Source organism: Gopherus evgoodei, chromosome 6, assembly GCF_007399415.2.
Source record: "Gopherus evgoodei ecotype Sinaloan lineage chromosome 6, rGopEvg1_v1.p, whole genome shotgun sequence".
In the NCBI taxonomy this organism is placed as follows: domain Eukaryota; kingdom Metazoa; phylum Chordata; order Testudines; family Testudinidae; genus Gopherus; species Gopherus evgoodei.
In genome coordinates, this window is record NC_044327.1 from 84,159,820 (window position 1) to 84,187,315 (window position 27,496).

Genomic DNA, 27,496 nt, shown 5'->3' on the forward strand with positions numbered 1-27,496 from the left:
GAGCTTTGCCATTTTACATCTCCTGCAGCTGTGGCCTCTTGTTTGTGACAAAAGGACAGCTTTGTGAGATTAGACAGAGCTTTGTGCAGAGTATGCCAAACCTGCACTAATACTGTTGAAACTGGGGTTGCCAAATCTCCCAGATTGTCCTGATATCTCCAGGAATTAAAGATTAATCTTTAATTAAAGATCATGTCATGTGATATAGCCTCCAGGAATACATCCAACCAAAACTGGCAACCCTAGAAACTTGAAATGTGTACCTTTAAAAACCAAACCAACCATGAACATTAGCTTTTTAAACACAATTTATTTAAGGGACTGCAATCCAATAGTGCAGGCAATTGTGGTATGTCACCTAAATCCTGAGAGAAACACTATAGATTAAACAATAGCAAAAATCAAGAGATGCCGTACAGCTCTGATCAGGCTCATGAAAGAAAAGGAAAGGATCTGAAGCAACAGTCAGCACTTCAAGAATGATACCCTCCTACACTACCAGTATACAGCAGAGGAATTGAAAATGTGTGTTTTTAGATGTTTCTTTCCCAGACATTAGGGTTCAGAACCTAAGGAGTCCCCAAGGTAAATAAAAGAAGGAACACGGTGAACTGCTCTATAGTCCTCCAGTAACTGGTGCCCAAATAGGAGTGCTAGTGGTTTTTGAAGGAAAGTTGACTTCTGTCTTGATTATTTCTTTTAACAAGTAACATAGGTTCCAGAACCTTTGCGGGCTCGGGGTGGAGGATATGAGCAGTTATCTTAAAGGCTGACCAGTTCCCCATAATAAGTCTATACTCCTTACACTGCATATGATGTTGAATCTAAACAAAGCAAGGTAGACATCTGGAACCCAAGAACCAAGATTGATTTTGTTAATGAAAAGTGGCTCATAAGGACACTTTTTACCAGTGACCCTCTTTTAATACGGAACAGGGCAGTGAGATCAAATGGATCCTTCCTTGTAATGTGCACTTGAACACAGCTCCACAAAACGCTATTATTAACATAAACCCCAAGTCCACTTGAGGGACTGCCTTTCCCCTGGGCAATATTCTCACAGGTGTGGCTGATGTAGTCTTGCTGGAGCCCCAGTGGTTTTAAGAGTGAAGGAGATGCTAGCTAGGGCATTTTCCTTGGGGAGTCCTCAATTTTGGAACTTCCTCCCCACCTTAGTTCCAAAACAATCCTAATCTATTGACCTCCAAAGCGTGCTGTGAGGCCCATCTATTTACCAATCCTATTGTAGTGAGAGGCATGATAAGAATTGGCATTTGTGAGTCCAGGGGCATTGGCTAGGTATGGTTTCATCTGTCGCTGGTATTGTCTGGTTTTGTGGTTAGAAGAAACTGCTTTATCTGGTGGTAGTTTGTTGGGGAGGGCGGCTAATTGGACTAAGGTGCTTGAAATAGATGTTTCTAAAATAATTCTCTATACATCTAAATAAATATGTTGGGTTTATTACTAAAACCACTCTTTACAAAATCAAGCATGAAACAGAGTTGGTTGCGGATCTGAAGGGCCAATACATTCCAATAAATACTGATGTCTAGTACTTTCTTAAGTGTAAAGCTTCTCATCTGATCATTGTGCATGGAATCTAAAAAGTGAATGCTTCAAGTCAAAACTTTGCAGTCTACAGCCTTTGGGTGCTACTGGCTAATTAATGGACCCATATCTATATATTGCTGATCTTGGTTATCTCCACTTTGATTATTCCGTTAGGTATCTATATAAAATTCCAGTGACAATAGGTGATGAATTTTCCACAAACAACAATAGTTTACACATCACCTGAACTCCCTTAGACTCCTGCATAAGTGAATCCTTCCAGATTTGTGGATGCATTTATGTAAAGATTAAACTAGAGCAGATAAAACATATGACTGATATTAATTTGCTGATCCATTTAATTCAGTGTAACTATTGACTCAGATAGTGACAACTGAATGTACTAACTGTGGGTCTTATCCCACATCCACTGAAGACAATGAAAGCCTTTCCATTGACTTCAAAAGGAGTTGGGTCAGTTTCTACATTTGACCTTTTCTTCTGCTGAAGATATGAAATAAACTTACAAAAAAGCAACATGTTTTTATGTTTAATGCTCTGTACCAAGTAATACGCCTGATATGATCTGCAAATCATGTTTGAAACAAAACAAAGAATGGTAGTATTAATATGTATTTGTTTTAACAAATATAAGTTGTTTCTTCATTGTACTAAAACTTGATCTTAAGCAAATGTTGGATGGGCAGACTGGAAGTTTGTGCCAGTTCAGCCCATTTTTAAGCAACCAATTAATTTTGATCAACTTTGCTTGTTTTAGAATGTCCTAATTGTTCTAAAATGTTGTTTATATGACACACTCAAAATGCTCTGACTGCAACTCTCAAACTGACTGTGCAAATCCAGATTTTTGTCTTATAGGACTGGATCATCTTCATCTGTGAGAGTGTGCTTTGGCAGCCTAGAGGGCAGCTTTACAGTCTGTCACTTACTCCTGCTTATTGTTCAACAAGGATCTTTTTGAAGTACCTCACTCAGTGAACCACTTGCTCCAGAATGACTTCACCAGCACGTCTCTCTGTTGCTGGGCCTGATGAATTGTCTAACTGCAATGCACTCCCAACAGGAGTTTAGGACATATCTCCATGAGTGCAAGAAACCCTAAAATAGATTCATGTTTAACTACAGTTTGGAAAGAACATATTCTATCGATTAGCTTCTTTTCTCTAAAATTAAAAAGAGGGTTGGTTACTAAATCTGGGTTTGCAAAAGATTTGCCAAAATATTCTTTTAGGATTAACTTTGGCCCAATAGTAACATAGGTAGCTCATTATCACCTTCCTTCTTGCTGAGAGCAAGAGCAAAATTAAGACTAATTTTGGGTTCTCTAACCCTGGCAATGTCAATTGATAGGCTTGTTAACAAGATGAAATTTTAATCTCCCACAGGAGGGAGAAGTGAAAATTATGTCTTGTTTCTAAATACCCCTTGCACTGCTGGTGGCTTCCAGCCAACATACTTTATATGTATTTTTAGGTGTAGAACCACCATGTAGCTGTGACTTCAATGTCTTGCATGGGAGACTGACAAGATTTAGTTGCAAAAAAATTAGCCTAGAATTAAAGTGTGTAAAACCCATACTCTCTCTCTTGGCATAAAGCTCAGCAGGTGAAGTATGGGAAAGTCTATGGCCAGATGTCTACAGCTCCACCAGCACCTCAACAAAGTAAGTCTCATGCCAAAACATACAAAAACATTTGAGATGCCACAGTTCCAAAGATCCATCACCATTTCACTGGGGAGGTGGATGATATCAAAATGGTCTTTATGTATGTGGAGAGTATAAACAAGGAGGAGAAGGATTTTCATGATGGCACACGGGGAATAAAACTAGAAATAACTGAACAAAATTAAGACAAGAAAAACTTAAGATGAGAATCAGCAAAGACTTCTAATGGGTGGAATCTATTTATACTGTTGCATATGCTTTCTAAGGAAAGGATGGAAGCTGTTTTGCCAGGGACACTTAATACAGACCAATAAACAGACCAATAAAAAATACAGTGCAAGGAAAAATCTCACCCTTTGAGGAGATGAGTTAGGAGATATTATTCATCTTAATGTTAATTATTAATCTTTATTTAACCCTAAGGTTCTTTTACCAGTTCCTCTGTTCAGTGTTTGTAAGGTGGCTGTAATGAATTGTTTTTGTAATATGAGAGCAGACGCTCACCATCTTCATTCCCTCACTCCCATGGGAGATTTTTCTATTGTTCTGATTTCCAAGACATCTTTTAACTGGGTCTCAAGCAATAAGCCAGAGAATGGCTAAACAAGCAGTCTGATATATTTATTTTTTCTTTAATCAAATAAATCATTTGGTGAACATTTTTAGCTACTGTACAACTAAACAGGACAGAATAGCAGAAAGAAAATACCAATAGCCGGAAAGAGAGACACTCTTCTAAATATAGACTTTACAGAACTGTTGACTTCTAAGTTCATAAGACTCATTTCCATTGCTTCTCAGTGGTTCTTTTTCATCTACCATGTCACTGTCTTTCATTTGTGCAAAATAGGCAGGAGAGGCTTTGCTTTCATAATGCCTATCAAGAGACTTCAGGTGGATCAACATATGGAGAGCATAGGCCAGGACTAGAAGCAGAACCAGTGACATAATCAAGCCCATCAGAATTGCTGGTGAAAAAAAGGATGCACAATCTTTGGCATAAGCAAACTGTCCTCCTTCAATGTTAAAGCCTTGAATCTGTTAAGAGAGTAAAAGGATTTATATCAAAAATCCTCACTTTCTTGGTTAGGGGGCAGTTCATGATTTTGCTCCTACAGCTAAGTAAGAATTTTTAAGCCAATGTTTACATATTAAAAAATGTATCTAGCAGCACTGGCTGGATTTGATTCATTCAGTTTATTCATGTCAATGTTTTAGAAACAGTCAGTAATTCTAATCCTCTTGGATCTGGGGCCCAAAGGATTTGCAGTTTGATTTTAAACAAACCCTTCTGTGATCACTTTCGAGAACCAAGTCAAATTTAACTGTGAGCTTGATCACTCTAGTTTACATTGTTTGGAAAGAATCAATAGTTTCCCTGTTTCCGATTATACAAACACGGACACAGGTATCCAAAAAATGACCAAGAAAACACTAACAGTTGCCCACCTCTAATAATTAGATTGCGGGACCAGATTCAGTCCTGTCTATGTGGATGCAACTCCACTGAAATAAGCAATTTTGCATTCACATGTGGTCTGAATTTGGCCCATAGACTATAAATTTCACCTATGGCTGCAAACAAGTGAGAGTTACTTTAACTCTAGGATGAAGTAAATCTGCTGTGCAATCGTGCATAGAGAAGACAGATGGGATTGGCTGCCTGTCTCAGATTGCTCTGGAGTTTTAAAGACCTTCCCCTCTTTTGTAGCATCCCTCATCTTCCTCCTCTTACCCATCCATCAGGACGCCTACCTAGATGAGAGGAGCCTTCTTAGCTGAAGGGTCCATTCCTGGGTGAGCTGTTAGCTTTGGCCTCTTATCTCCCCTAATTCTGATAAGGAGATGGGGTCAATGACTGCTGTAAAAAATCCGCCTTGACTGACCTCAGAAATGGACCCAGGTGTGATCTATTCACAGAATATTGGGCTATGGAACACTTAACTTCCTTTCCCAGCTGACTGGTGGTCAGCTGGAGCTGCAGGCCCTTTCTTTCCCAGCTGACTGACGGTATGCAAGGACAGCTGGAGACGTGCTGACAGTGCTCAATGAAGGCTCTACTGAATTTGGTCTTAAGAGCCCAATTGCCAAATACACAAGGAACAAAGGTACACAGATGTAGAGCAGAAGGTGACACTCTTATGTGTTATGCTGACGTATACCTCTAAGAAGAAATTAGATACCAAACCCATGCAGCCCTTCATCTTCCTTAACATGAAGTTAAGCACAAGACTTTAAATCTTCTTTTCTGTTCGATTTCTACTCTTTGATCCATCTCTGGAGATCCTATAAACTGCTTATAGTATGTCACTGTTTTCTTGGCACCAAGGCCTAGAGGTGCCAGTCAGCACACCTGTGACATTTTCTTCGCTTAACTTCATCTTATTACCTGGAAATTGATAAAAGTGATTTCCCAGAGCCTGGACACATCATTTGCGGAGCTGGGCATCAGGAGTGCATCATACCTCTGCAAGCTGCTCACATGTTCACAGTGATAGGAATAACTTGCTGGAGCGTATATTCTGGTTGCGTTAAATGTTGCTTGCATAGAATGGTTGTAAAGCAGCTGTATTCTGCATAAACGAAACCAGTTCTGAACAGACAGCTTGTAATAACTCTTTATCAATAAAAATCTGAAAATAATTTTTTGAAAAAAGAGAGAATTAGTTAAATTGCAAAAGTGAGGGCATATACTGTTGAATCCAGCATGCAGAACAGCCATACAGGACTCATTGAAGTCGACAGATCTATGTCAATTTACACTAGAGAAGGATCTGGCTCTTTCTTGCTATATGGGAGACCTGAGTCTGGAAAATAATTTTTGATTCCTTGTTGCTGCAGCTGAAGAAGATCATTGGTCACACAGGACTGGTCCCAGGCTGAGCAAGGTAGTCACAAAAATCCTGAGCATCTTCTGACTGCCTAATTATGGAACAGCACTAGAAGAATATCATCCATTCTGCTTCCTTCCCTGCTATTACAGATCACATGCTGCCCAGGGAGCTGACTGATAAGAGGCAAATCGGCAGAGGAAAACAAAGTAAAAATAGATGGAAGAAATTCCACTGGTTAAAAAAAACTTAACCCAGTCAAGCAATGGGTAAATTAGAAAACATCATATTGCCACTAGCTTGTGCTCCCATGTAAATATAGTTTTCCAAACCACATGTAGGTGAGCTCTGAGATAGGGGTCAGGCTCCAGGGAGGTAGTACCACGGATTAGTGGTTTGAAAGAGGAACAGGGAACTCAGAAGAAGTCAGCTGGATGAAAAGCTCAAGCCCAGGGTGGACACCAGTAAGTTAATGTTTGGTTTTGTTTGAGGGTATTTGAGTTCTGCTGTGTAAACTGGGGAGAAACTTGCTACTCTGAAAGAAGAATAGGATTCAAGAGGAGCCCAGAAGGGACTGAAGACATTGTATGGATGAGTAGGATTTGCTGAACGCTATCTATTTTGGGGACACTGACAGAGGTGAAAGTAAGCCAGTTTGGTACAGCGTGCCGGCAAGAGCCAGTACGCCAGACTGGACCGGCTTCCCTAGGCTAGGATTTAAAGGACCCAGGGCTCCCTGCAGCAGCCAGAGCCCCGGGCCCTTTAAAGTGCTGCCCGAGCCTCACTGCCGGAGCCCTGGGATAGCGGTGGCAGGGCTCCGTTGGCAATGTAAAGGGCCCAGAGCTCCGCTGTGGTAGCGGCGGCTGGAGCCCCGGGCCTTTTAAATCACTCCTGAGCCCCGGGGCTTCCAGCCACTCTGCAGCTGGTAGCTCCTGGGGTGATTTAAAGGTCCCAGGGCTCCCAGTCACAGTCGGAGCCCCTGGGCCTTTAAATCTTGATTTAAAGGGCCTGAGTATTTAAAGACCACACCTCTTCCAGTTGAGGCCACGCCTCCTGCTCAGGACTCCAGTGTACTGATAAGTCCTTTAAGTTACTTTCACCCCTAGACACAGATACTCTGGAAGGGTTGGGGCTGTAGACGACCTGGCTGGAGGGCTGAGTCACAAGAAGCAGTGGACCATCAGGACGCCTACCTAGATGAGAGGAGCCTGCGGTGCAGCAGTGAGGCCACTCATCTAAAAAAAATAGGGGGAAAATAAAACAAAAAGAAAATGTATTTAACTAGGCAAACTCCATTAAATATAATTGTCTGCTTTATACTTCACTATATAATTAACAAATCTGACTCACAACCCTTGCTGATACATAATCCTTCTCACAGTTAATTTCCCAGACACCTTGCATTGCAAGTCATTCAGTAGATATTAACGTTTGATAATCTAATAAGTGTCTTTATCCTTATCTTGTAAACCTACCTAATAACAAGCCCCTTGAGGTTGTCCATGTCACCAAACTTAAGTGAAAGCCTAGATCAAAAAGAAAACAATGTCAAGTTGAAATGCAAATCTAAAGGAAAAAACAAACAAACTGACATTCATCAAAAGAGCAAAACATGATTACAACAGACAGTATTTTGAGGCTTTATTCAAATCCCACTGCAGTCAATGAAAAAAATTTAAGGGATGGAATACTGGTCCCAGTGAAGTCAAAGGGGATTTTGCTGTTGCCTTGAGAGGGGTCTGGATTTCACACCAGGAAAGCACTTAACCACATGCTTACCTTTAAGTGTGTAGTTAAATCCCATTGACTTCAACATCAGCGTACCTAAAGCACAGTCAGATGAGATATATATGTTCCTTCACAGATCTATATATATTTATAAGGCATCTATCACGTTGGTATCTCAGATAAAAGTATTTCATTAATGCAATAATATAACCCATTCTTTGTCTCACAGACGTTGCTAGAGTATTACAAACCCATATGATAGCTGAGTTCAAAGTGTTGCATTTATACAACATTACTGAATCAGCTTAAAGATGTTGATTGTAGCAGAGCTCTATCCAGCTTATTGTCCAATCAGTGAGGACAGCTGTGGCTTACCATGGTAAGAAGCATTGTTAGGTCAATTTTAAAATAGATCCTTAAAATCAGTATGATTATGTAAATATTGCTCCAAGTACCATCTTTCTACTTTCTCACAAGCTAACAGGTCCAACATTTTATCACTCTATGGCATACAGATTTTTTATTTAATGATACTATTTTGCATCTTAGAAACCATCTGTGTAACTGACTTTCATTGTTGACATAACATTGTGCTTTTCTATATCTATGATTAGATATTGTTACACAATTAATTATCATGCACACACTTACGTCACTTTAGAACTTATGGTGGAGGGAAATTAAAAGCATGATTAGTCAGACAATTTAATACTGGCTCAAGACTGGATGGGTTTCAAGTGCAGAGCTAATTTCTTCAAAGGTCACTTAACTCACTATCCTGAAATTGGGTCCAGTGAGCAAGGAGGAGGATTTCAGACCCTCACTTGCTTAAATTACTCCAAAATCAGACATAAATTGTGCCGATCTGATTATACCACACAGTTGAACCTCACATTAAATTCAGTGCCTGGACAGGACTCTGTGCATACAACAATCTACCTCTGTGTTTGTGTTACACATATAGTACATCCAGACACATAAAAGGCCAAATCCTTGGTTATAGGTCCAGCTGCTTTGTGCTGATCTAAAGGCAGATCAGAAGATTCTCTTAACAAAGTAGGGATAGAAGAGCCTGGCTAGAATGGGAGGGGATGAGGTAGAGTACATAGAACTCTGCCTTATCTGCAGCCTGCAAAATTTAGAGCAGCCCTTGGGCCCAAAATCAGAGGAGCAGAAAGGGAGCTTCCACCCTTACCCCTGCTCTCCTCAGCAGTACCAAGTGGAAACAGTGCATCTCAGGATCTGGCCCGAGGTTTCTATTTGGCAATTCCTGTGAGGCTAATCCTGATTCAGGAGTCTGATTATCTATTTTCCAATCTGCACAGCATGGATTTTCACATGCAGGGAATTGAGTTAATACTTAAAGACTGACAGAAGCACATGGACCAAAAAGGCTTTCTGTTAGTATATAGCAGGATTCCAGCAGAGACTGCAAGGATTTGGTCAGAAAGGTTACATAACGCTTTGACATACATCTCCTAATGCTGGCTAGAATAAAGTGATTTTTTAAATTGATTTAGACAGTAGCCAACAGTAACAGGAAACACATCTTATAAATTTTATCTCCTGGCCCTTTCCAGCAGGTTTTTCCATGAGATCTGAGGCAGAAGGCTCTATATTCTAGTAGCCTATTGTTATTTTATTTGTTGACCGGTTAATTTTCCAAATATTTTTATTTTATAACAACAAAGGACTTTAAACTGACCTTACAGTCCAGGTTTGTTGTGAGAATAAAGACACTAACAACTGTGACGCACCCAGGCACTAAGGCAAGTATCTAAGATTGATAGAAAGTTACATGATTTTGTTTTGTATTTATTTCCTTAGTCACTGTAAAGCAAGACCAGCTATTTTGATTCCATTTGAAAATGCTGAACACGTGAATAATTTTAAATCACTGATTTTTTTTGAAGTACTATGTAGAACTGTAAAACTGTGCATTGCCTTTCAAACCGTTTCACATTTGTGCAGTGTTCTAGTGGGACACGACCTTTACTGAAATGTTCCATGTACATTAGGAGGTTTCTAGGTCTGCACTAGCAGACAGGCTTATTGTTTTGAAATGTATCACTTCTTTTATTATGAAAACTAACATTATTTCTTCCTCATTTCTCTTTCCCTTCCACAATACAGCTCATTCATGAGTCAGATTCTGTTATTGAGAACAGCAACTGGCTTTCAGCATAGTTATGCATCCTCTACTCAATAGCATATGTGGATTTTGCTGTATTAATTTGGCACTTGTTGAAAACTGAATTATTTTAGCTACCGTGGCCCAGTGGTGAGGGCACTCAGGAAATGTGGATTCAATTCCTTGATCTGCCATTGGCCTGCTGGGTGACCACAAGTCACCTCTCTGTGCCTCAGGTTTCCATTTGTAAAATGGGGACAATTACTGTTACCTTCTTTGGAAAGTGCTTTGAGCTCTACAGCTGGAAAGTGCTATATAGCAGCTAAGTTGTAATATTACTGCTGTGTGGCATCATATAGCCACACACAGCTTTACTTGCCTTTGCTCATTAAAGGTGTGATTCTTCCACCCTTATGCTGAATAGCATTTTACACAATGGTGCAATCCCATAGACTTTAATAGGACTATGTGTGGACTAAGGAACTACTCCATGTGAGTAAATGTTACAGATTAAGGGTTGAATTATGGCCAGACCTTACATGATCACCCTCTACCACCCTTGCACAGCTAGTATAAAGGCTGCTGAGAATCACAGTCCCTGCATTCAAGGAAGTGCAGAGGCTGCTCCCCACCCTGGCCAGCCACTTTCCAAAAGGCATAGGGAGAGGGCAGAGCATATGCGGTGAGGACTCAACCCTCACAAGCAGAGCTGGCTGGCCACACAGGAAAGAGGATACCAGCCACCCCCTTAAAGGATTAAAGAAAATGAGTCTTTCTCCCACTGTAACAGGGGGAATTCTCAGGAGGCATTGTGCCATTGGAGCACTGTAGCTCCATCCCACATTACAATAGGCTGTGCCCCAAGGATTAACTAGCATCCCCACCAGTGCCTGATGCCGCCATGGAGTAGGGATATAGTCTTACATTGCACTGTCTTCACTGCAGTTGGAATCTCCAACATCCACAGTTGCGTGAACGCCAAATGTCTTCTCTGTCAAGTCCAGCTGTGTATGATTTTTAAATTTAATCATTATCCTCCTTGCCCAGAAAAGAATGCATGGACTTCCATTAACAGTGACATTCACAGGGCTGTGTGGCCATGTCCTCCAAGAGTCTCTTTCTGATTGTCCTTTTCTGCTCAAGTTGTAACTGACCACCTAATAAACCACATAAAAGATTGTTATTGCAGGAACTACTTTCTACATCACATAAAGAACAATAGCATTGGGATAGCACCCAGTGGGTCCAGTCCTCAGCTGCAGTGAGCTCAGGCTCACAGCTACTCAGCTGGGGAGACAAAGATGGTTCTACCCACCATTTCCATCTCCTCCAATCCTGGGGATGGCAGAGGTCCATGCACACACAAGCATAGCCAGAGAGCTGATGTGACTTACATTGACTGTAATAGCCTCCAAGGGCCTGGACCAGGAGCACTGAGGCACAGTACACTCCCATCTCAGCCCAGCCCATAACACCCCCTACATGAAGGCGTGTAGAAAAGCTGGCATAACCAGTTGTACGCTGAAAGGGGATTCCCCTATGACAGGAGACTTCCCAACTGCACCTTTAGAGAAGTTTTAAGTCCCCTTTGTTCTGCTGGAGCATTGCAAAAGGGATTTAGCTTGGGCCAAGGATCAGGCTCTACATGCTGAAAGTACTGTACAAATATTAGCCAGTTTAACAAGGGAAGCAAATAAGGTTGCATGTGTGTAACTGGGAGCAGAATTTGGCCCAATATTGTTTTTAAACAAATGCAGATTTTTAGATAACTTTTACATAGGACCACGGCCAGAGTTAGGGCTCCTTTGTAAAATTATTAGTTTATATGTTTAAAATAGGGAGTGTTGCATTTTGCCTCTAAGTCAGGACATTGACTACAGAGCTCCCATGGAAATGCCTATAAACAAATAAAAATGTCAGTGAGTAAAGACTTCAGTATTTAGCTCTAACTCTTAGTTTTTGCTCAAGATTTCAGACAATGAGAATTTTTTCCAGTGTGCAGACCTGCCATATCTGATAATATAGCTGTAATTTCCATGGAGCTGCACCTGTGTAACTGAGAATGGAATTTATCCACTAGGTCTTGCTCATACGAGACAAGTATTCTGCATACCATTTTATCAGACTGGATAGTGTGATACAGCACGGCCAGAGGGCAGCAGGAGAGTGTTAGCAGGGAGTCTTATTCCCTGCAAGGGGAGGAAGGTTTGCTATAGATTAACTAGAGCTCCTGAAGCCAGTTAGAACACCTGGAGCCAATTAGAGCACCAGCAGTCAGTCATGTGATAAAAAACCCCTGCTTCAGCCAGACAGTGTGGGAGTTGGAGCAGAGAACAGTTTTGAAGAGAGCCAAAAGGAAAGTTTGGAGGAGTGCTGCGGTGGGCTGAGAAATCCAAAAAAAACCCTAGGTAAGGGGCACCTGGCTTATGTAGAAGGAGGGCAAGAAGCCCCTTCACAAGCTGAAGGGCAGGAGAGGGAAGTAGCCCAGGGGAAGGAACCGCTAGTTCAAGTGCTTCACCATAAACCTCAGGGCCCCTGGGTTGGGACCTGGAGAAGAGGGTGGGCCCAGGTCCCTCCCTCTCCATTCTCCTCCTCAAGGACAATAGTGGGGTAATTAAAATACCGATTCAGAGGCAAGCAATGGCGCCCTGAACCTTCCCCAAAGAAGAGAAAGTGTGAGACCCAGCATAACAGTACTGGCAATTTGCCACAATAGCTACAGTTAAGCAACAAAGTTTTGTCTTGACTAGTAAGGTTAGCATACCAACTCTCCTAGCAGCTCCTAAAAGACTCCTGTGCTACTTGGTCTGACACATGGCACAACAAGACCGCTTGAGTGTTGTGATTTAAAACAAGTAGATGTTTGCAGAAGACCAGGAGAGAACTTATAAAACAATCATGAACAAATATAATTGATTACTATATTATTATTATTATTATTATGATATCTCAAGGAAAAAATAAACCTGTCCATCTTCCCTGTTATAATGCAGAACATTTACCCATTAGCTCATTTAGGTTAAATTGCAACATTTGCAGGATTCCTGACATGTAAACCTTATTTTCATAGGTGTGTATCTTTGGGAAAAGTCCTATGGTCCTTACTCAGGCAAAAGGCCCATTGAATTTAATAAACCAGCAGTTTTTCTCTCAGTTTGATATTCAGCACTAAGTCATACAAGCAAATTCCTGCATCCCCTGCTTGGTGCCTCTAGATAGGCATCAATACTCTGAACTCTCATTAACTTCCAGTGGATGTCGAGATGACTCAGAACCTGCCAGGAACTAACCAGCAACTAGCAGGATCAAGTCATTAAGAGGAATATCTGACTAGAGTGTGGAAAATCAGTATTGTACCACAATAATTAGACAAGGTTGATTGTTATCTCATGAAAATAATAATTAAAATACAATTAATCATGCCATGAAAGAACTTACAATCTATTTCCTGATACCTCCATACCTGTGTAATTGCTACTTGTTTTAAGTTATGTTTTGGCTTCACACCACCCTCATAACGTCGGTCTACAAAAGAAAGAGTTATGAGTATAAATGGAAAACAACTGATACTTTAAGACGCATGATGCTGCATATTCTCTTTCAAAGATGGACCTACAGCCAATGCACTTTTATGAGGGCTCTATTGATTTATGAAATATATTTCGGTTTGGTGCAGAAAACACATACACTGAGCTCATCTTTGCCCATCACAAAGCAATTTTCTAGCAAATTTTACCAGTGTTGTACATCTTTTTTTTTTTCTTTAAGAGACAAATCCTGCAGCCCTTATTCAGGTAAAATGCCAGTAGAAAAGAACTTCAGGGTTTAACCCGTGGTGCTGTAAATTCATCCACCTAACATCCTTTTAAAAGGGGCTCCTTGTTTCTTCATGCTTTGGACCACATTTTCAAAGGAGGGTGCACAGAAGGAGCATGCACGAGCCTACATGCACAATGGGGATTTTCATGCCTGTGTTGGATAAAGGTACACACGAACTGTAGACGAGAGAGCAATTACTTGATATATTTGCACAAATGCAAGGTTTTGTGGGGAAAAACACAATGATGTTAGTTTCTGTGTACACTCCCATTGCACCATCCTTTGATTATTTGGCCTTTTATGTTTTCAACTGATGCCAAAAATGTAATATTTTGTATAATTTTGTTTTTATCAAGTTTACACCCATTGCTCTGGGGAAATCCATACAGTTTTTATTTTAACAGGGCTAATTAATTTGGAATATTTAAAGAGGATTGCACTATGGAGGGTGTATAATACTTTCATTCCTTGGCAGAACTCTCAATGACTTCAATGGAAATTGTGTGTGGGATTCAAGGGCATACTATGTGGCTCACAGAGACAATATCAGTGTATTCAGAGTCATTTAAAAGCCTTACCATTTCTCTGGGGCAGCTCTTGGTATGAAAATGCATGTGAACTGAAACAAAGCAGACAGAGAAAAATCTTTATTGTACAATTGTGTAGTTAACATTTGAACCAAGTTTGCTGAGGAGAGTTCCACTTTGTAATGTTTCGTTCAACAGTTGTGCACTCACATGCAAAACAGCCAAAAGCCAGTGTACCCAGAAATGACAGTCATCGGAGGCTCTTTTAATGTGAGCAAACTCCTAAGCCATCCCATCCCTACTGACAGAACAGAAGCTGTGGCCAAGAGAAAGGTTAGGGCTCCCCCTCATCCTCCCCAATGACTCTAGCTTTCTCTATAAGCACACAGGGGATGCTGTCGGCTATTTTAATTTAGACCAATCTTCAGGTTCCTCCAAATTACAGTGGGGTACTGATGGTTCACAGCCAGCCCAAGAGCAAGGGGGAACAAAGCCAGCACTGCGCAGTCCTCAGCTGCAGGTAAAGATTGGCATCAGCACATTTAGGAAAATATACAAAGCCTAAAATACTTTTTCCTACTTCAGGAAAGAGCAGACATAATCCCCCAGATATATGGCGGTACAAAGGAACAATCATTCAAGGTGCAAAACATCCTCAACTCCCACTGAAGTCAATAGGCAAGGAGCTTGTTAAGAAAAGCTCAAGAAAACATTGAGTGAATGCCTGCCTAAAACTGTCAGTCTCCTGAAATTTACAACCTGTGATTAGCCTCCTACAACATTTAGACCCAGACACTGAGTGGGTTTCAACTGATGCAGCTTTATTGTGATCAGTGGATCTGTGTCAATTTACACCAGCTGATGATTTGGCCTGTAGGATCAAATCTTTTACAATGGCCAAAGCCCAAGCAAACAGGCTTTGTGCAGGTTTGCTTCATAGTGTATGGAGTGGAATCATCCCTCCCAATCCCATGGACACAAGTGTAGACTCTCCTACACTCTCAGTGTTCTGGTAGCCTCCTCAGGAATTGAGCCTCCCTGTGGTGGATTGTTTGGTTGATCTGCTTAGATGCTGATCCACTGGCTATGTGCCCATTTCACCAGAGGCCCACTGCATGCAGAGGGTGATGATCCCCTTACACCCACGCTCCACAGCCTGTCCTTCTGGTTTCCTGTGATGTGAAACCACCTCAGTTCACCAACATGTGACTGGGGAGGGACACAGCAAAAGAGTTGCCCCTTAGCCACTGAATCTGAGAGCATGCATCCATGGGTTGGGGTTTTTCCCCTAAAATGTTTATTAGATTTAAATCCACCATGCAAGCAAGTTATGAATAAGACATTTCTAAAGGCTAGTTTCTTGAATGGTATTAAAATAAGCATGGTAGGTCAGTGTCTTAGCTGCACAATGGCTGGCCAGCTGGTGGATTCAGCCCTTTGAGGATTCCTCCTGCGTAAGCGGGGATCTCTGGGCATAGTAATTGTATGTCACCCCGTACCTCCACCCAGAGTAGGGGTGTTCCCAAGGAAAAGGAGGCCTATCTAGAGTATTCCTATGCCCTGGTGTTCCCTGGCTGCCAGAACAATCACTTGGGGCTAATGGCAGCAAGGCCTAACTAAAACAATATATTCTAACTTATGCTGAGGGCCACCTCCAGGTCTGGAGGAGCATAAAGGTGTCTTAAAGCAACCTTTGCAGCATCTCCCCTCCTGCTCTTGTGTCAAGCCCAGCTCAGGCAGTTCAGAGAATCCAGCTACATTCCCGATGGTAAAACTTCTAGGGTGCCTAACTATGCACCTCAGTGGAGCCAGGATTTCATCCTTAATGTTTGTTAAGGAGGCTTTGTCTTTATACCTGCTCCTCCCCGTAAGTGTGTGTATTTTCAGGCATACTCTGTGCAACACGGAATAAAACCATTGTGTTCATTTCCAAAATCTTCAAAGCCAGAAAGCAAAACTGAACAAACTAGAGTGGACTCTGTATTCCAGCTTGTCACTTTGTCCCTAACTACAAGGACTGGTAAGCAGCTTTGCTCCAACCACTGTGCAGACTACGCTCTGCTGCAACAGGAGGCAGCAACAAAACAGCAGCCATTCTTCTCAGAAACTGTAATAAACCAAGTAAAAAGCCTGCTAAGCTTCTGCTGCTCCAAGACTGAGACTCTAATTAGGGCTGGGAGAACCTTAAGAGGTTCTACATTCCAATACAGTTCAATGTAAATAATTACTATGCTCCTACTTAAAACTATCTAGGGTAAATTTTAATTAGATACAATGAGCCAAATTCTGCTCTTAGTCACACATGTCCCATCCCATTGACTTCTGTAGAGTTGAACACTTTTAAGAAAGAACACAATTTGGCCCACTATTCTTCACTTACTATTCTACACTCTAGGTTAATGTTGTTGAGCACTATTAAACAATGTCCATGTTTCACACCAGAAGTGAGTGTATTTCAGTTGGTAGTGAAATTATTCTTGTCCTATAATTAACCAAAGGTTGGTCAGATCGCATGAAAGTACTGGGCACCATGCATGACCCCACTCTTCCCCCTCTTTTGTTATCTTGGTCCACACAGAAGAGCAGGAGCAAGCGTTTTGCTGTACTCTCCAGAGTGCAGAGACTGTTACTGTGGGAGACTCTTGCAGAGCTACATAAGAATAGGGGAAATTTCTTACATTGGCCTAAACACAGGCTGGTGATGGTCTGGCCCTACTGCATTTATCATTCTAACATACCAGGCTGCAACTTTTCTAAAAGTTCAGTTTGATGAAAGAAAATAGCCTTAAATCTCACCCACTGTTGGTTTGTCATGAGAAAAGACTGGGATGGGCCGAATCCCGGATTGTTTCCTCTTTTTTTAGTCAGTGGTTACTAAGGTAAAACTCCCACTCAAATCAATAAAGGAGTCAGAACGTGGACTTAAGGATTTGACAAATTTTTCTTTTCCAGCATTCTGTCATAAACAGATAGTTAAGGGTTAATGCCTCTTTTACCTGTAAAGGGTTAATAAGCTCAGTATACCTGGCTGACACCTGACCAGAGGACTAATAAGGGGACAAGATACTTTCAAATCTTGGTGGAGGGAAGTCTTTGTTTGTGCTCTTTGTTTTGGAGTTGTTTGCTCTTGAGACTAAGAGCGACCAGACGTCAATCCAGGCTCTCCAAATCTTTCTGAATCAGTCTCTCATGTTTCAAAATTGTAAGTAACAGCCAGGCAAGGCAGATTAGTTTTATTTTTGTTTTCTCAACTTGTAAATGTCCCTTTTTTGCTGAGAGGATTTTACCTCTGCTTGCTGTAACTTTGAACCTAAGGCTAGAGGGGGTTCTTCTGGGCTATATGAATCTGATTACCCTGTAAAGTATTTTCCATCATGATTTTACAGGGATGATTTTTTTTACTTTTCTTTCTTTACTTAAAAGCTTTTTTTTTAAGAACCTGATTTAATTTTTCCTTGTTTTAAGATCCAAGGGTATTGGATCTGGACTCACCAGGGATTGGTGGGGGGAAAGTAGGGGGGATGGTTAATTTCTCCTTGTTTTAAGATCCAAGGGGTTTGGATCTGTGTTCACCAGGGAATTGGTGAAGCCTCTCAAGGCTGCCCAGGGAGGGGAAGGTTTTGCGAGGGACAAGAAGTGATCCAGACACTGAAATTTCTGGATGGTGGCAGAGTTACCAGATCTAAGCTAGTAATTGTTGCAACCCTAAAGTGCACGCTTAAACATTGTCTCTTTGTGGCCAATTGTTGGCCCATAGCCATTTTGTTTTAGTAAAAGGACATGGTGGTCTTCATTTTGAGTCAGATTCTTGTTTCTTAAAGCACGGGAAAGCCACAAGGTGTCGTGTGCATAATCCTAGCGTGTTGGGTGCACCCTGTGAGCCATATACAGACATGTAAGCATGTCTCGAACAAAGAAGTAGCGTGCTTGCCAAGTACAGCTTCTGCTGCGTAGGCGGCTCCTGCTCGGAACCTGGAAGGCGAAGGAGCTAGGGGGCCAATTCGGTATTAACATACGTAAAAGGGAACCAATCTGAAACTGACACAAGTAAAAGCCCCAGACAAAACTATGTCTCACGCCAAAATTGGGAGAAGTTCCCGCATGTCAGCTGAAAGGTTTGATATCCCTTTTAGCCAGGGAACATCCTCCGGATTTTGCCAGCTCGGGTCGTGTCATATTAAACAAGACCACCTCCCCTAATTTGCTATGCAAAAGGTGTTTAAGCTGCTGGTCTGCTGTATCTGGAGTGTGGTATGTATTTTGTAATTTCTGCAAATATTTCTGCTTTTGCCTAACTCTTTCCCCATCTCTACCCCCTCTTCTGTTTCTTGCATTTACTTCATTCTGTGTATAAGAAAAGCAGTTGTTTTTTTTTTCCTTTTTCTCTTCTGTAGTTTATCTTTTAGCCTTGATTCTTCTTTTTATGTGAAGTGCTGTAAATAAAAGTTAACAGGTTGCTCTCCCTAGCCAAAGTGTAATCTATTCCCATTGTTAAAATAAACACAGCCATTTAGCTTTAAACCAACTCTGTTGTGTCTTGTTGGTCCTCCCCCATTAAAACACTACTCAAACCTTACATGTCGCAAACAGTAATTAAGCTTAGAAGTGTCCATGTAGGTCCCCACATTTGTACCCTAAAGTTCAGGGTGGGGAAGAAACCTTGACACATTCTAAGATAGAACATTGTATCTTGTGGCAAGCAACAGCAATGCAAGGGTTGTTGACATTTTTCATGGTAATGTATATAAAGATGAGGGGAGGGGAGGGGAGAAAGCCCCAAAATAGGCATGCCAAAAACTTAAAGGCAAATGACTTTACATATATTTTACTGAACATAAAATTAAAAGTTCTAGGCCCAGTGTTTCTACTCAGACTAAACATTCGTGTTAGAACACTTTAATGCAAGATTGCAAAATTCAATTCATTCCCTCACATAGTGGGAGCATTTTTTTATGGGCTAGTAAAATATCATCTGCCCCTCCACCCCCAAGAAGTCTCCCATCCCAAATGGGGCTAAAATTAAGACTATGTCAAGTAAAAAATGAATACGTCTCTGAGGAAGACTGACAATATTCAACACCAACTCCCATGTCAGAAAACAGGCACGATAAGGGGCATATGTGGAACCATGCATATCTTATGTCCTTAACAGAACAGTCTGAAATTAGACTCCTCAAGGCCCATGATTTCACATTGAAAGCTTGTGACAAGTACAATTTAACACCCATATGTCTCATGCGAAAATGTACCAAAGCTGCTCATGCAGACATGTCAAGATTCTTCTCTCAGCAGAAAGACACTCAAAAATAGACGAATATGCACAGCCAATGAAACAGTCATACCTCAGTGAGGAATTCACTGGAGAGAATGATGTGTGAGACACTGCTGAATACCATACTATGACAAATACCATCAGCCACATGACTGTTTCCATTTGGGAGGTAGGTGGCAACGTGGCAGGCATGTCAGTGAAGTGACCTTCAGTATGTATTAAGGTGTGTGCATCTTAGGCATTTATAGAGTGCCAGTCACCATAGCAACTAGGAGACTGAGATTTCTTCATTATCTATTGCTGCTCATTACTGCTTACAGGCGGGAAAGTGCTATGTAAATTTCTCTCTTTTTCTGAGAAACATACTTGAGAAGATAGTAGTTAAGAAGCTATGGCAATACCTGCAGTCTTTAGTTTCCCTTGACCCTGGTCAGTCTGGTTTTAGGCCTGTGTATGGGACAGAAAGTGCATTGATGACAATGGTTGATGAGCTCCTCCCAGCACGTTTATGCTGATTTTATTAGATCTGTCAGCTGCCTTTAATGCAGTTGATCATGAGGTGTCGTTGGCATGTGTAAGATCCCTGCCAGGAGCGGGTGGAACCACTTGGAAGTGGCAATGCCGCTTCTTATACAGAAAGACCTAGAAGGAAATTATGGGCAATTATTCCTCCATCCCACGGACTCTCTCGTACAGGACACCACAGGATTCTGCTCTGTCTGTCCTCTTGCTCAGTGTATGTGATGAGGCTTCTGGGAGAATTAGTAAATAGATATGGTCTTCAGTGTTTGCAATACATTGATGATACCCAGCTGAGCATCTCCACTATATCACATCCACTAGAACAGAACAACCCCGTGTCTGCAGCAGATTGGGACTTGGATGCCGGCTAACTGGTGCGAGACTCAATCTGGACAAGGCTGACATTCAAGGCTGGACAGATTATTCAGAAGCAGAAACTAGTTTTAAAAGATTATTTGGCACAGTTTCACACTGGGAGAATGTATCTGCGCTTGTGGACTGCACCGGCTGTCTGTGGCTTCTAGGTAGAGTTCAAAGTGATGTTTTTGCCCTACTAAGTCCTGAATGGTTTGGGCTTGCGTTACCTCAGATCTCTCCTCATGCTACACTACTGTGTTTCTGATCAATGGAGGAGGCAGAATTTGAGCCACCTCAATGTAAAAGAAAGGGAGCTGCTGGCAGGGCTTCCCCGTGGTCTCCGAGGGCCGAGTTTGTTAACCCCTTCCAAAGCTCATCTTTTCTTATAGACATCTGAGGAGGGAGCAGGGAGGAATCAGGTTGGGAGGGGATGTTGATTGGTTTATAACAGGATTAAGTTTATGGTAGGATTTGCTCTGATTATAAATGGAAGGTAATATAAGCAATTCTACTGGTTATTGTAAATGAATATTTTGTAAAGGCGCTCACAGCTTGGGATGGGCACTATCTGAATGCTGTCTCTGAGCGGGTTACGTGTGGCTCTCCACAACCCTACCACCATCAGATTGGCAGCATTCAAATTCAAAGGAAAAGTTGGGGAACTCAAAGGAGATCTGCTGGAGCAAGACTATCCTCGTAATATTGATGGGTAGGTCTCAATGTGTGGAGGATTTTGGCCACGATGGACCATTTGGAGCACATTTCACGACTCTTCTGCTGCTTTTTAAACTTGCTGGAAAAACTGTAGGTCAGAAATATCACGGGAAGACGGTGTGAAAACACAAATGAAAATGCCTTGAATCATTCTCAGGGCTCACCCTAGATTTGTGCATAACAACATTCTGAGTAATAACATTGTAAATGTGAACATGACAGGAGAGAAACTAGCTGAGACTATTTACTGCTAGGCCTCTGCTATTGGCTAAAAGGGTCACAGGAGCTAGAAATTAAACTATAAAACACTTAACGAAGAGTGACTAGACCTGCAACACATTTGGAGCAATTTTTAAAAGTATAACGAAATAACTCCTGAATTTATGGTCACTTTTCCACCTATTTTAAACTAAAAACTTCAACTTCGGTATAATGTGTTAAAAGCATTGGCCTTTCTTTAGAATTGCAAATCTGAAAATAACTGCTCCATGTCCATGGTATGTCTGTGTCTGTATTGTATGCTGAAATTACCATTCTAAGTTTGTCAGGAGCCCAACTGAAATTGGCTTAGTCCTAATACAAAGCCCTGGAATGACTAATCACTATATAATACCCAACTAAATAAGATTATATGTATAAAGAAGTGCAAATTCCTACTTACCAGATGACATTATCAGTCTATAAGGTAAGGAAGTCTTTTTTCCATCTGAAAAAGCTCATGTAAAAGTATAGGGCTTACTCCTGAAAACCTTTATGTGAGTGGCCCTTATTCACACATGTAAGTTTATTGATTGCAGGGGGACTTAGGAATGATCAAGTGAGGAAGAGTTTGCCAAATGTAGTTTTCATTTCAGGAGATAGGGGAGCTAAAGGGAACTACATTAATAACACAAAATACAATCTATAGTATTATTACTGAATATTATCACTTTGAAGTGCACATTACATCGGATAATACAATGTTCAAAATAAACTAGACTCCTGTAATAAAGTTCAATAAAGATAAATGCACAGTGTTCCTTCCTAAGTGGAGCAATCAGTTTCACACATACAGAATGGGAGGAGACTGTCTAGGAAGGAGTATGGCAGAAAGAGATCTAGGGGTCATAGTGGACCACAGGCTTAATATGAGTCAACAGTGTGATACTGTTGCAAAAAAAGCAAATGTGATTCTGGGATGCATTAACAGGTGTGTTGTAAACAAGACACGAGAAGTCATTCTTCCGCTTTACTCTGCACTGGTTAGGCCTCAACTGGAGTATTGTGTCCAGTTCTGGGCACCGCATTTCAAGAAAGATGTGGAGAAACTGGAGAGGGTCCAGAGAAGAGCAACGAGAATGATTAAAGGTCTTGAGAACATGACCTATGAAGGAAGGCTGAAGGAATTGGGTTTGTTGAGTTTGGAAAAGAGAAGACTGAGAGGGGACATGATAGCAGTTTTCAGGTATCTAAAAGGGTGTCATCAGGAGGAGGGAGAAAACTTGTTCACCTTAGCCTCCAGTGATAGAACAAGAAGCAATGGGCTTAAACTGCAGCAAGGGAGATTTATGTTGGACATTAGGAAAAAGTTCCTAACTGTCAGGGTAGTTAAACACTGGGGAAGTTGTGGGATCTCCATCTCTGGAGATATTTAAGAGTAGGTTAGATAAATGTCTATTAGGGATGGTCTAGACAGAATTTGGTCCTGCCATGAGGGCAGGGGACTGGACTCAATGACTTCTCGAGGTCCCTTCCAGTTCTAGAGTCTATGAGTCTATGAGTAATATCTTCATTACTCCTTAAAAACATATCAAAAAGCAGTGCAGCCCACTAATGTTATCCAACTTCAAACTGACTATTGCTCACCGAGTACACTAATTTCAATTATTTACATAATATTTTACTAGAAAATAACATTTGAGCCACAGGTAAATCAAACATAATGCATAAAAGTTTGCTAGTGGACCATATAGCTACGTACCTGGTTCTAAACTTAGGGTACAAATACACCACAAGTTAAGATGTGATTGTAGAGTGATAGACATACCTTTCCTAGCTTTACTCCAGCTAGCATGGGTAAAAATAGTAGTGAAAATGGACTTCACCCCAAATATGTACCAAGGGTCCCTGGCCTACTCATACTACAATCACACCTTTGTTTGCAGTGTAGATGTACCTCAGTTACACCAACCACAAGTAACTTGACTGAAGTTAATTCACTTACACTGGTGTGAAATCAGTGTGAGATCAGAATCAGGCCCAAAATGCAGGTTTCTTTAACAGAATCCTCCAATGAAAAATATTTTATTAGACAGTTTATTTCTTATCACTAACAAACAAATCCCTACAAAGATAGTTAGCTTTACAGAGGGAAGCAATCATGCCTTTCAAATTATACTGTATTATTTTTATAGTAATTTCACAGGAGGAAACATACCTTTCAGAGACCCACATTTAAATAATTATTTTATATTTTAATTGAAATTTCACAATTAAGGACTTGATTCTGCATTTCCAACTTAGGCAAAACTCCCACTGACTTAAATGGATTATGCCTGAATAAGGTCTCTAGGACCAGAACCTAAGAAGTAACAAAACTGTAAAGCTTTGTTTAAAAAAAAACAACAAAAAACTGAGTTCAGTATTACTCCTTGTGACTTAACACGTGAAGGGTATGATTCTGCTTCAGTCAAGACAAAGCTTACATTAACTTCAATGGGAACAGGGTTGGACCTTAATGCATTAATCTTTCTCATAAAGTTTGTGTGAAAACTCAATTAGTTCCGTTCTGTTAGAACATCTTTCTGATCAAAGAAAAGTGAAACGGCTAGGGAGGCACTAACTGATTTGGAAATTGCCAGATGAGAACTGAAAATAAACTATTTCCATGAAAACATATTGTAGTATTTATAACAGACTCAGAGATCTCTTATTACAAGCTTAAGCAAATCACCACATGTCCCTGTTGCCCAAAATATTCAGACTTTATTGCCAGCTGTGATCATCATCAAATTTGATCTGCACGTTATTAGTGACTGTGTGGCATGATGCAAATAATTAAATTTGGCTATTTTCACTTTTATAATGCTTGCTTCAGAAAGCACCTTCTCTTTCTTGTCATTTTCTGTGCCCTCTATTTCTACTATATAAAAAAAAACCAGAATGCACTCAAAGTCAATGGCAAATAAAAACACTTAGGATTAGGAACAATTTTGTCAGTTTAATATTTCTTACAATGTTGAACCTAGATTTCAATAATATTCACTTTACAGAAATATAATATTTTAGCACCTTTGTTTCTTGGCACCTCCGCTGCTATTTTATTTATAATTCTGTTTTAACAACTGGTTGGGAATGAAAAAGTGAGAAAAGCATTACAATGTAACCAAATATGAGAAAGAGATCATTAGGGCATCATTTTAGACCATTGTAGACTTATGTATAAAATAATTTGAAAGAGGTACAGTAACATTTCATATCTTAGAATTGAAAAGGTTCATTTCTGCATGACTCCTAGATGTTTTAAAACTAAAAATATTCTAATCCTCTGCTGCCATGCTGAACTGTGAACAAATCTATCTGAATAAGACACTATAACATTTAAAATATGCATTCAGCTTCACCAAACTAGTTTGTTGAAATGTAACAAATTACTGACCTTCCATCCATTCTTACGAACATTTGATCCACAGAGACTGAAAATCCTACACATAAAAAGAGAAGTAAAAGGCTAAAAGCAATGTTTTTTTCCATTGAGAAATGAATCTGCCTCTCCTGAAGAAGCTCATCTGTTTTTGCAAAGAGATCAGAGCCTGTATTCTCACAGATCATGTGATGGATAGCACCTCCAGCCAATAGGAAGCAACATTTGCTACTGCATCAGTTGGCATGTACTATGTAAACATAAAAAGCCTTTTCTAAGCCACTCTTGCTGACATATTCTATTATTCATGTTAATGAATTATTAGACAAGAACTGAGTTCTTAGGTCCTAGTGAGATAGGAAGTGAGCTGTCTTTTAAGAAAATAAATAATAGAAAAACAAAAAAAACCAACTCTCAAAGCTCAATGGAGCCTGCTACAGGTTACTCGTTGTAGTTGACCTCTCCCGTGCAAAGTGTGATTTCAAATAATAATGTGACTTTACCGTCTGTAATCATACACAGCTAAGGTCACATTGTAATTAATTAAGCCTCATAACACCCCTGAAAAGCTGTTAAATATCTCAAATTTACAGATGTGGAAAATGAGCTACAGAGAGGATAAAGACCTCTTTTGGGGCGGAGGGTGGGAATGGCATCAATTTGCAGGTGCTTTCCTTTCTATCTTACTATGTTTTATCATCATAGTTAACTTTACAATTTTCAGGTATCAATTGATTTTTAGGTGCCTCATTTTGGGGATTGCCAACTTGAGATGCCGGGGGTCCCTTTGGATCCCTGAGGATTTGCCTAGGTTAATAGCAGGACCCGTGGCCTTATCCACAGGGATTCAAACCTTGCCATCTTTTGGAATGATGTGGGGGATGATCTGGGGCAAGCAAAGCAAGTGGTCAATTGGCAACCAACTCTTTTACACACTTTGCATCCTATGCAACTTCTGCAAAGCAAGGCATGACCTTGTCTCCCTTTACAGTTGCAGGACCAGACAAAGAGGCAACCCAATAGTCCTTCTCTCAACCTCTTTATCCAGGAATTTATGAGTCCCACTCTTGTCTAGCACCTCTCAAATCATAAGGCCGATCCCAATTTCTTATTACTTTCATATTTTTTCCAGTTCTTATTCTCCACACCTGTTGCTCTTTCTCATTTATTGTTGTTTCTTCCTCCTTGTTCCCCTTCTTCTCTGCTCTCCTTTCTGTTCAATATTCTCTCTCTACTCCCCCATTTTTTCATCTCTGACCCTGGAGCCCCCACCTTTCTCTGTTCTTCTCTCCCCATCCCACCTCCTTGGGACACTCTCTCCTTTCCCCCAGAAATCTTTGCCTTCTTTTTCCCCTTTGAGTTGGCCTCTCCCCCCAATCCCTCTCAGCAAAGTGCCTCCACTCTCTTCTCCTCGTAGGGCTTCTCCTTTCCCTCCTTAGAGTTTCTCCCTTTTCATCTCAAAGAGGCTGCCACTGTTGCTGATGACTGAGGGAAGTCCAGGCTCCCCCTTGCTCAATACCCCATGCCTCTCTCTTCTCCTTAGGAAGCTGATGCCACTGGGAGGAGGTTAGGTTCCCCCTTCCTCTATCCTTCATGTTCCAGACAGAAACTGCAATCCATCCCTGGGCACAGAGCAAAAGGTAGAGACTCTTTGTGGCCCTCCCGACTTACACACTCACACTGGGTGGGGGCCAATCACAAGCCACCTCAGATGAGGCCCCAATCTGCTGAATATATACACTATCCCATATTACTTGGCAACTAATATCAGATACCTGCTGATGTGATCACAGAAGTAAGCCCTATTTGACTGATTAAGGGCTCCAGTCTGGTGCATTCTAGATACAAGATTATGCCTGGGGCTTTAGTATCTGCAACTATTAAGCTCAAGGATTTACCGTCGTTAATTAATTTTTCCTACAGTGATACAAAGGGTATACACTAATCTTAAAATCTCTCACCAGTTCGTGTTCAGTACTGCTACTACCAATTAGGGAACCCTGGATACTTCTTAAGTGAGAATCCCAGCATAGGAAAAAAAAAAAAGAGAAGGAAGGGTAGGTATAAATTGTTATGCAAAGCCTGGCTGAAAACAATACGTTTTCTTTGAAGCACACAGATGTTTGTGGCACCAAATATAAAAGAAACATTGCAGCAAAGAAATGCAGGGCCAGATTTTGGTTTTAAATCATATCGAGGGAACAAGGAGGGGCCATACATGTATTCAAAAATGAATAAGAACAGCCATTAAAGTTATAGACCCGTCAAACTTTCCAGGACCCATAATCCCTATCTCCTGGAAATGAAATTCTACCTCTTGCCTTCTTTACAAAACTCTTTCAAGCAAAAAATAAGACACTTTCACACTTGTACCTTTCAGAGGAGATTTCACATACAGGCTGCTATTTCCTAACTGCTCTTCAGTATATGGCTTGGGAGGGGGAGCTGTGAAAGAAAAAGGCTAAACTGAAAACAGTAAGATATAAATCACTAGATGGGGGTCCTATTACAACAGTTTGTTCTTTTATATAAAGATAAGACTTTGGAGAAGGATTTGGTGTAAGAATGATTCCTAAACAACAGTAGGTAAGCCAGGGCTAAGTCAGTACTCACTGAACCAGTAACTTCTCTTCTAGCCCATTCAGTTTCCAAAAGATTTTTTTTTCAAAAATTACATTTATAGTCCTGATATTTCCTGAGTCATATGCTGCAAACAATTTAGCCAGACTCCCAAA

The 27,496-nt window shown here is 40.8% G+C and overlaps 1 protein-coding gene across 3 annotated transcripts in view; it reads right to left on the reverse strand.

The window, feature by feature from the left end:
* Positions 1-303: 303 nt before the first annotated feature.
* The window catches only part of ATP6AP1L (ATPase H+ transporting accessory protein 1 like), a 32,161-nt gene continuing 4,968 nt past the window's right edge, over positions 304-27,496 (reverse strand). Inside the window, exons 2-8 of one of the 3 annotated variants that reach the window (XM_030567883.1) lie at positions 24,777-24,822; positions 14,326-14,366; positions 13,392-13,453; positions 10,853-11,085; positions 7,545-7,595; positions 5,628-5,871; positions 304-4,276 (exon numbers count right to left, since the gene is read on the reverse strand). In XM_030567883.1, the coding sequence (XP_030423743.1) occupies positions 3,974-4,276; positions 5,628-5,871; positions 7,545-7,595; positions 10,853-11,085; positions 13,392-13,453; positions 14,326-14,366; positions 24,777-24,799 (957 nt within the window). In that variant the 5' untranslated portion in view covers positions 24,800-24,822 and the 3' untranslated portion in view covers positions 304-3,973. Of the gene's footprint in view, positions 4,277-5,627; positions 5,872-7,544; positions 7,596-10,852; positions 11,086-13,391; positions 13,454-14,325; positions 14,367-24,776; positions 24,872-27,496 lie in introns of those variants that run through there. The other 2 variants (XM_030567881.1, XM_030567882.1) reach the window with 2 other exon arrangements.